At 61.1% G+C, this 10,027-nt stretch overlaps 1 protein-coding gene across 1 annotated transcript in view; it reads left to right on the top strand.

Moving 5' to 3' along the window:
• The first annotated feature begins 2,178 nt into the window (after positions 1 to 2,178).
• Positions 2,179 to 10,027, top strand: part of SLC7A5 (solute carrier family 7 member 5) — a 33,168-nt gene continuing 25,319 nt past the window's right edge. The window contains exon 1 of the mRNA XM_030849129.2: positions 2,179 to 2,828. Coding sequence (XP_030704989.1) covers positions 2,297 to 2,828 — 532 coding nt within the window. The 5' untranslated portion in view covers positions 2,179 to 2,296. The remainder of the gene's footprint in view (positions 2,829 to 10,027) is intronic.

The following is a 10,027-nucleotide window of genomic DNA, read 5'->3' as shown; positions in this document are numbered from 1 at the left end:
ACGGTATCATATGAAAACCAAGCAGAAACTGACAGTGGTGGTGTGTCTGCTGTGGGACAGTGGAGACACTCCTGCGGTGGTGTCACCTTCCAGCTGTTAAGTCTCCTGCAGCTTCCCAGGAGCCCCCATGGGAGGCACCGACAGTCCACGTGCACGTTCCGCTCCTTCCGCCTCCCTTGTTAATTCTCACTCTGGGAAAGCTGGACTGGAGTGTTCCTTCCGACCGGCTCTCTGGCCTCTTAGGGCCCTTGGCTTACTTATCACGGTTGTTAATTTTACACTCGCGCGTGCAATTCCTGATTGCTTCTCTGTGTCTGGAGGAGGTACTCACTGTCACTTGCCTGGAGCCCGGTGCAGTGGCCGGCACCTGCAGGTGGCAGCTGTGGGAATCCAGGGTGGAGGTGCTTGGGACTCTCCTTAGAGCATCGCCAGATCACCGCCATCCTCCTGAAAGCAAAATACATCCTAAGATGTATTTAGTGGTAAATAAAGCACAAGAAGAGGGGTGGCAGGACGACCGGAAGTACACCATGGAGGTTCACGGGACTGGTCAGGCATGTTCCATTGCTCTGCTAAGCCTCAGTTTCCTCGTGCAACGGCACCCCCTCTATTAGGTAAGGCTTTGCACGCCGAGGGCTCAGCACAGCACCTGATAAAGGCTCAGGAAGTTTGCTCAGCCCTTGGTCATCTGGTCTCTGCAAGCAGCACCCTTGGAAAGGACAGTGGGAAGAAAAAGAGCGGAGAGATTTCTGATTCCCCCTAAGCCACCAACTTAGACATTTTGAAAGTTAATATTGGTGTTGTGTGACCTTCCAGCCGCCAAGATTTCATTTGGTCGGAACACTGCAGATGAAGGGCTGGCCTCTTACGGGGGGGTTGATTGGGGGGACGTGGAAGGTCCAAATGACATGCCTTGGCTAAACTCACCTGCGATGGGATTCTAAATTCCTTCCCTGTGTACATGTCAGTTTAATCAGGTAGTATTCCTTTTTGTTGTTTTTTTTTGCGGTACGCGGGCCTCTCACTGCCGCGGCCTCTCCCGTTGCGAAGCAGAGGCTCCGGACGCGCAGGCTCAGCGGCCGTGGCTCAGGGGCCCAGCCGCTCCGCGGCATGTGGGATCCTCCCGGACCAGGGCACGAACCCGTGTCCCCTGCATCGGCAGGTGGACTCTCAACCACTGCGCCACCAGGGAAGCCCATCAGGTAGTATTTCTGATTCTTTCCTGCTTCCAGGCCTGGGGTGACTGGTCATCCTGCATTCCCCATTCTGAGCCCTAGTTACCTGGCCGCCCCTCCTATCCAGGAGCCTCTGGAGTTCTTTAAGTCTAAAGCCCCTTCACCCTGCAGCGTGCCTTTGGGTTTTCCAGGTAGGTTTGGGGGAGGGAGTTCTCACGGTGCTCCTTCTGGGAGCCCCCATTTTGTCAATTTAATTGAGCTTTTGCAGATTCCTGGTTTCCCAGAGTCTGTGTCGCTACCTCTCAAATCTGTGAGCCCCTGAACGCTGCTCTTTGGCAAGGAGGTTCCCCTTGGGATAAAATGAGAATTTCTGAGCCCAGGAATGAGTTCAGATGTGGCCTCAGCGCTTCCCTCTTCTCTGAGATCGCACTCATGAAGCCTGGGATTCGGGACCTCAGGCCCTCAAGCTCCCCCCGAGGAGAGGTGGTTCTGATCATCTTAATACTTCTCAAGTCCGCAGGGTGAGCAGACCACGAGGGCGCCTACCACCTCGGGGCTGGGCGCCCGCCAGCGGAGCAAGCGTGCCTTCTTTGAGCCCCAAAGGCGCCCCAAATCCCATCCATCCTGTGCTGTGACCCCAGGTCGGCCCTGCTGCACCGCCCGCTCCCACACGAGCAGCGGGGTCCCCAGTGCGCGGGAGGGGCCACCGCGGGAGGGGGGCAGGGGCGACGAGGGAGCTAGCTAGGAAGGCAACGAGCCCAGCGTTCCACGTGCGCGGGGCGGAGCTGGGATCCCCGGAACCACGTGGGGCCCGGACCGCCCGCCATGCTCCGCGGGACACCGCGAGCTCCACGTGCGCGGGGCGGGGCCGGCCGGTGCCTCTCAACAGAGGCGGACACCGAGCCCCAGCCAGGCGAGTAAACCGCAGCGTGCAGGGCAGGGCGGGCGGCGCGGGCAGAGGGCGGGGCTTGGAGGGCGGGGCCGGCGGCGGCGTATAAAAGGCGCTGCGCGGAGCCGGTTAACGTAGTGGCCACGCCGGCAAAGCGGGTTCTTTCTGTTGGGTGGCGAGCGCCCCGTGTCCGGCCCTGTCCGGCCCTGTCCTGCGCGGCCGGCGCGGCAGCATGGCGGGCTCGGGCCCGAAGCGGCGCGCGGCTGCGGCCCCCGCGGCGGCAGAGGAGGAGGAGCGGCAGGCGCGGGAGCGAATGCTGGCGGCGCAGCGCGCGGATTGCGCGGAGGGCGAGGGTGTGACCCTGAAGCGCAACATCACGCTGCTCAACGGCGTGGCCATCATCGTGGGCACTATCATCGGCTCGGGCATCTTCGTGACGCCCACCGGCGTGCTCAAGGAGGCGGGCTCGCCGGGGCTGGCGCTGGTGGTTTGGGCCGTGTGCGGCGTGTTCTCCATCGTGGGCGCGCTTTGCTACGCAGAGCTCGGCACCACCATCACCAAGTCGGGCGGCGACTACGCCTACATGCTCGAGGTCTACGGCTCGCTGCCCGCCTTTCTCAAGCTCTGGATCGAGCTGCTCATCATCCGGCCCTCCTCGCAGTACATCGTGGCGCTCGTCTTCGCCACGTACTTGCTCAAGCCGCTCTTCCCCACCTGCCCGGTGCCCGAGGATGCCGCCAAGCTCGTGGCCTGCCTCTGCGTGCGTGAGTATCGGCCTCGGGACCCCGGCGGGCGGGTGGGTGGGGGGCGCCGAGCCGAGGCCGCCGCGCGCCCGCGTCCCGGGCCCCTCCCGGCACTCCTGGACCATGCTCACATTCCGCGGCCCCGGGCCGACCCCGCAGTTTTAGACTGAGGGCACTAGCCCCAGAACCCACGTGCGTTTCATTCATTCGTTTCCTCACCGCCTTGGGAATTCGGCGGACAGCAAGCAGGGTCTCCGCCCTGAGCCTCAGGCCGGAACTAAGCTTTCCACTTAGTCCGTCCAGAGCTCTTGGAGCTGAAGCAATACCCTTACTTTCTTGCAAGGCACCCACGTGGAGTGCTTGAATTTCAAAAGCCAACTACCTGCTGTTTGAGTTCCCAAGGGAAACTCCCCTTTTCAAGAGAGAAATCGTAGTTTAAAAAGAAAAATACCAAAAAAAACACCCCGCACCTCATTCAAACCAGCTAATCAGGAAAGGCTGACTCATACAAAACCAAATAGTAATAAGATTCTGTGTGGGCAGTGAATGAGCTGCTCGCGTAGGCAGCAGTGTTGAGTGCCCTGAAGGTTGCCTAGTGAGCTGTAAAAGAGAGGTGCTTGGCTGAAACTTGAATGTGTGCCGGTGGCTTTGGGGTCCCAAGCTGCGCTGAGACACAGCCATGGGGTACAGTCCAAATGTTGGTGGATAAGGCCCCAGTATGTTGGTGGAGGAGGTCCTGGTACGTTGGTGGGCTGTTTTCTGGTGGGATTTCAGGAAAAAAAAAAATCACTTGTACCAAAAGCCACGCAATTTTCTTTGCTTTGTGGCTGCTGCAGTTTTCCCCCTACCCCTTGGCGAACGTCTAAGGAGGCTTGCAAGACGGAAGTTTCCTGCTTTCAGAGCTGCCCCCTAATTTGAGGCTCTGTCTGCACCTTGACGGTGCACAGAAGTGCAGAGCTAACAGGGCTGGTTTGTGGTTTCTGTCCGAGCCCCAAGACTCAGGGGACTGTGCCATCCCTTGGAGCGGCTTCTGACCAGCAGGACGTGCCAATGCTGTTGGGATTCTGAGCCTGGGGACCAGCTTCCCGCATAAGCTCACTGCGTGGTGGTGGTAGTGTTGAGGGGCTTTCAGAACTCTGAGGCACGCTCTGGGAAGTGGTGACCCCAGGAGACCTGACACCCTGACAGAGCAACTACGCTGTGGGGGGGGGGAGCGTTTTGCCTTTTGGGGGAGTCTCAGCGATGAGGATCTCAGCTTATAAAAACTTTTGGTCCAAATCTAGGAATAGTCACAGCAACAGTCGATCTGCCTGAGGACGGGGAACCTGTGGCTTCTGGTGGGCTTCTCAGACGGTGCTTTGGGCTGAGTAAGGAAAAGCCCCAATTAAAGAATTTTAATTGTGCGATTTTCATCATTGCTAGGTCTTATTTAATGTTTCGGCCCAGGACGTAATGACGTGATACTGCCTTTAAAGGGCCCACTTTCTAGTCTTGGAAAATGGATGCCTTACTTTCTTAAACTTTTAGGTTTAAGCAGGTAAAGGCTCGGGGTGGATTCTGGAGGGGCTGTGGCGGGTACACCCTCACCAAGACTCCGGTCACCAGCGTGGAGGGTCACGTGAACAGCACCCCTTTGGGTGTGAGCTGGGTGTTTGTTGCTTTTTCTGATGGAAAGGAGGTTTTCAGTAACAAAAAGGGATACGTTGTCTGCAGGAGTGAGCGCTAGTCTAGAGCCTGCTGTGTCTAGAGGGGGACGTGGGCCTGTCCGAGGCTGGCGGAACTCGGAGCCGCTGGCCCGGGCTGCTCTCAGGGGCACAGAGAAATGTTGTGGCCATGCAGGGAGGGGGCCTGCTCTGCGGGGTGCCTGAGAAGGCGGCAAAAAGCCACAAAGTTTCTGAGTGTTGTTCGATTCTTGCACACAGGGTGGGTTCTAGAACTTCTCCTCGAGAGGAGAAAGGACCCTCTGCGTCGCGTGCTCCCTGAGCCCCTCCCCACAGGGGGCACGTGCACCCCTGGCCCAGCAGCCCGTGCTGGTGCCTCACGAGCGGCCCCGGGCCTGCTCTTTGAACAGTGTATCCTGGGTTCAGAAGCCACGCTCTTCTCGGTGTTGCTAGTGGACCGTTCCTGTCCCCTGGTCTCGCCCCAGGACAGCTCCTTTCTGCTTGTTGTGACTCAGTTTGGCTTTGGTGCTTAGAATGATCCCACTGACAGTATAGACGGGGGGAGGGGACGAGCCCCTTTTCTGGTAGGTCTGACGAAATGGGGCCCTCTCATGGCGTGGCCCTGGTGTTTCCATGTTTTTAACGAGCCATGAAGGTGAGAGAGGGACACGAGCCCCGTGACTCTTTGCCGATGGCCCCGGGAGTTTGGTTTGCACGGGTTATCTATCGCTTAGCGAGAACTTGGTAGCGTTAGTTTGAGATTCAGGGGACACTGGGTTTATCTTTGCGACAGAAGTCTCTCGGGAGAGGTGAGGCTCTCGCCTGGCCGGGTTTTCGTCTGCGATGTCTCTAGCCTTCCTGGCCGCCTCTCTCTCTGATGGGTCCAGGGGGATCTGGAGAGGCTGGACGAGGCATACACAGAGAGGAGCTGCCCAGGGCAGGTACCTGGGAGCCACTGTGGTTCAGAAACAGCTGCGACCTAACTGAGTCCTTTATCTCATGGAGAAGCTCCTAAGGGAAGGCGTCTGAACAGGCTCCCATCTCCCTCTGCCAGATGGGGCCCTGTCTGAGTTGTGGTCACTCCCGCCCAGGACACGCAGGTGTCAGGGAAGTGGCTGCAGGCCTGGCCGCCCGCCCTTCTCCCTCTCCCACTGCGGAGGACGGCCGCCCGGACCCCCCAGTTGTCATGCACATCACCCGTCCATCTTGTAGAACCTGGCAGGTCTGCTGGTGGCCAGGAGTGGGACTCTGCGTCCCCTTCCGGCTTGGTGGCCCTCGGTGTGGCCTGGAAAGCGCTTCCTTCCTGCCTTCTCACAGGGGACAGAGCGGGTTGCCCAGGCTCCCCTAGATGAGCTGCCCCCGCCCCAGTCACCCTTCCTCCCGCAGACCTGCGTGGAGTGGGGGCAGGGGGTCCTCAGCTGTTGTTCCTCTAGCGACCCGTGACCTGAGATATTTTCCACTGGTGTCAGGCAAAGAGCCTGCGTTCTGCACGTGGACAGACCCGGGTTCTGATTTGAGGAATTCGCGGGCCCTCCTAGCCTCAGTTTCCGCATCTGACATGGGGGTTCGTGGGGGGTGTCTGTGAGGAGCCTCGGCCACTGCGTGTCTAACGAGCATGGCATCCGGGGACCCCGGTCACATGGCGGCTGTGCCCTCCTTCTGGCGTTCGCCCTTGACCTCTTGAGCCGCCCTGCAAACTGCTCTCCTCCCCTCTATTAGCGGAAAGAAGGAAGGAGAGCGTTGGAGAGGAGGGAGGCCAGCGTCTCCCTGTCAGGAGCGGAGCTTAGCTGCCCAACGCACAGGCGGCACCGCGGCCCTGCCGGGGGAGGGGGGGGTGGCCCCGCCCAGGGCTGGGGCACAGCTGTCCCCCGCAGGGGAGGGTGCAGATGAGGCAGGGGTTTGGTGGCTGGGGGTGAGCCGTGGCCAGCTGGCTCCAGGCTAAGTTGGTCGTTGGGGTCATGAGCCGAAGGGGGTGGGGGGTGGCAGCACACCCTCTCCCCCAGGCTTCCCGGCGTGTCCACCGCTGTGTCCCTGAGCTTCAAACCAGGCCTGTCACAGCGAGGCCGGCACACAGCCCGAGGCCGGCTCAGGGTGTCTGGACGCCTGCCAGCCGCCCGGCCTGAACCCCTCGCCACGTGAAGCAGAGGCTTCTGGGTGTTTCCAAGGAGCTGGCAACCCCAGAATCGCGAGCTGTGAGCTGAGTGTAGACGATAGCATGGTAATTAGCCCTGAAATCCGACTTCCTGGGCCAGACATGAAAGCGCTCCGGCTCGAGTCACGGGGCGTGGCGGGTACTTCACAGAGCGCATGACTGAGGGAGGGCGATTCTGACCCTTTTCCTCTGGGTCACGGACCCCTTTGATGATCCCATGGAATGTGCAGACCCTGCTCAGAGGTGTCCACCCTGCTCGTTCACCCCAGACTCGCGGTGAGAGCTTCCCAGAACCCCGGGGCCCCGTCCGGGTTGGGAGCCTCCCCCCGCCCCCCGAGAGCAGTGCCCCCGTCACGGCATAAACGGCCCAGCCTTTGAAATCAGTGTCATCACCCCCACTTTACAGCCAGGGAGACTGCGGCGCGGTGGGCGGGAGCCGGGGCTGTGGTGCCCTTCCCCTCCGGAGCCGCCTCTGTCATCCGGCGTGGGGACACGGCTGTGTCCGTGCTGGGGGTATCAGGCGTCCGGGACAGTGTCGGTCGCCATGTCCAGGCGCCAGGTCTTCAGGGGCACACACTAGTGGATCTGAGGTGTGTGTGTGTCCTGGGCTCTCCGGGAAGCACTGCCCCCGCACTGTGGGGAGTCGGACCCCTTATAGGAAAGCATCTAGAAAAACCTCCGTCTTCCTCTCAGAACTTTGCAAACGAGCTTCCAGGGCAGGGTGGCTGACAGGTGCCCTATGGGTTCTATCTACCCAGTGGCCACGGGCCCTGTCCCATGCCCATGCTGGCCTCCAGTTCCTGTCCCCTCCGGTGACTCACAGCAGGTGCCGGGGACCGGGGGGCACGTGATTCCACACCCCCAGTCAGTCAGGGTAACCTTCCCGGGCCCTTGTCTGGATTACTGGCTGGGGGAGCTGCCCAGAGCACGCCTGTCCCCACCAACGGGCCTTGTCCTGTCCTCTGCCCCCAGCAGGACCACTGCCCAGTCCAGCAGCTTCTTGGCTCGATGGTTGGGGTCCCCTGTACCTCCTGGCAGGAGTTCCCCACCCAGCTCTCTCCTCAGTCCTGGCAGGATCCTGCATTCTTGCTTGGGAGTGTGGGTTGGCCGGGCAGCCGGAGGGAGGGGTGTGGTTTCCCCCCTTGCCTGTGTGTCCAGACCTGCCTTCAGGCAGGGGCGTCCTCCGGGCTGCGCCACCCTCCCCCCCGGGGGATGCGCCGGCTCTGGGAAGCCTCCGGCCTGCTGCAGGGAACCCAATCTGCCCTCTGCGTCACCCTGACCTTGGCTGCTGGCTGGCAGCCTGATCGTCTGTGAGTCGCCCCGAGTGTAGCCAGTACGGAACCGAGGCCCCTGCCCAGAGACGTGGGCCCGTGGCCCCCTGTAACCCCGTGGCCCCCTAGCGCTTTGTCCCTGTCCACGTGAGCTGCCCAAGGCCGGTACAAGATTCAGCCCTCGGCATGGACGCTGGCTGCAGGGCTGTGTCCTCAGCTGGTCCCCTTCTAGGGCACCCTGTCAGCCTGAGTCAGCTGGCAGGCCTGCGAGGGCCCTGGCTCCGGCTCTCCGGCTGCGTGACCCGGGGCCTGGGTGCTGGGTCTCGCGGGGCCTGTGTTTCAGAGCCTGGAGCACGGTGGGGTGATCACGTTGTGCCTGCAGAGGGCGTGTGATTGGCCGGCCCGTCACGGCGAGGGTCTGGTGTTGGAGGGACTGTCCAGGAACGCAGCACGACAGCAGGTGTGTCTGGCACAGCGGCAGGTGGAGGGGCCCTGGCTGGGCACCCCACACAGCAGCAACACCCCACGCGTTACCAGCCGTGGTGTCAGACCCCTTCAGAGCTGGGGGAAAGGACGAGGCGGGGGTGGGGTGCGTGTGGCTGGGAGGGACGTGGGGAGAGAAGTTGCCCCCAGGCGGCCTGTTCCAGGAGGGGCTGACAGCTCGGGCTGAGGGGCCGGGTTCGGGGGTCTGGGTGGGGAGGGAAGGTCACCAGAGTCCGGTTATGAGCACTTATTCCCGGGTCGGGGGGTTGGGGGGCCAGCTCACCTGCTGAGGCACAGAGGGTCGTCGAGGGTCCATGTCTGGCCTCATCCCAGGTGACCAAGGATTGCCCTATCGCTGTGTGGGGAGGGACTCTCAGCCCGGGCTGTTGTCCAGGGTCGTAGGGTTCTGAAGTCAGCCCTGCCAGGCCCCCCCCGCCCCCCAACCGCGACAGCCTGCTTCTGTGCCCCCCACCCAGCCGTCCCCTCCCCTCCACGGGTGTCAGCAGATGTGTGTTCATGGTGGGTGGGGCCCTGTGGGACTTGCTCTGGTTGGTGGGTCTCTTCCCTGGCTGCACCTTGGACCACATGGTCAGAGGACTGACGCCCAGGCCCTCCCAGGCAGAGCCAGGCCTGTAATAGTGCATACAGTGTGTGCTGGGGGAGCCAGGGTGGGGAACCTGTCACGGGCAGCTGGGGTTGAAGACCCCAGTCAAGTGGCCAGAACATGGGAGTGGGACTTAGGAGGCCTGGGCGTCCTCACCCCACTCCCCTGGTGACTGCTGTGTGACTTCCGGCACATTGGACAACCTCTCTGAGCTCCACTGACCCCAGCTAGCAAATGAGGGGGCTGGGTAGATGCTGCAGTGTCCTCTCACCCTCAGGTGCTGCAGCAGGTTTGGGTGGGTGGCGGGGGGATTCCAGACCACAGAGGTGCGAGCCAGGGATGGAGACTAACCACGGAGTCCCCTGCACACACAGCCTCAGCCGTCCTCAGCGCGTCTTTACTCAGCAGGCGTGCCTGTCGGCATGTCTGCATGTTAAAACGCACCCGTGGGGCCAGCAGCAGTATTCCTATTTAGCTGATGAGGAAACAGAGGCTCAGACCCGCTGAGTAACCTGCCCAAGGTCACACAGCATGTTAGAAATCAGGGCCAACTTGGAGGGGGGCTCCCTCCTATGGGCCTGGCTGTCCTTGGGGCTGGGGGTGGAGGCGGGGGGACCTTTGGGAACCTCTGTGTTCTGCAGGGCTCTGCTTCAGAAGAACCAAAGAAAGTGAGACTTGAGGGGTTTCTGCTAACTTCAGGGCTCGGGTGTCAGCAGATCTCAGAGTGAACTGAATTTGCCTTTTTCTGGTGTGTTTTATTTATTATTATTATTTTTAATTTATTTATTTTTGTTTTTGGCTGTGTTTGGGTCTTCACTGCTGCGCAGGGGCTACTCTTCGTTGCGGTGCACGAGCTTCTCATTGCGGTGGCTTCTCTTGTTGTGGAGCACGGGCTCTAGGCGCGCGGGCTTCAGAAAGTGTGGCACGTGGGCTCAGTAGTTGTGGCTCGCGGGCTCTAGAGCGCAGCCTCAGTAGTTGTGGTGCACGGGCTTAGTTGCTCCACGGCATGTGGGATCTTCCCAGACTAGGGATCAAACCCGTGTCCCCTA

Source organism: Globicephala melas, chromosome 19 (assembly GCF_963455315.2).
Source record: "Globicephala melas chromosome 19, mGloMel1.2, whole genome shotgun sequence".
In the NCBI taxonomy this organism is placed as follows: domain Eukaryota; kingdom Metazoa; phylum Chordata; class Mammalia; order Artiodactyla; family Delphinidae; genus Globicephala; species Globicephala melas.
Note: the sequence above shows the minus strand (reverse complement) of the source record. Positions and strands in the feature narration are given on the sequence as shown.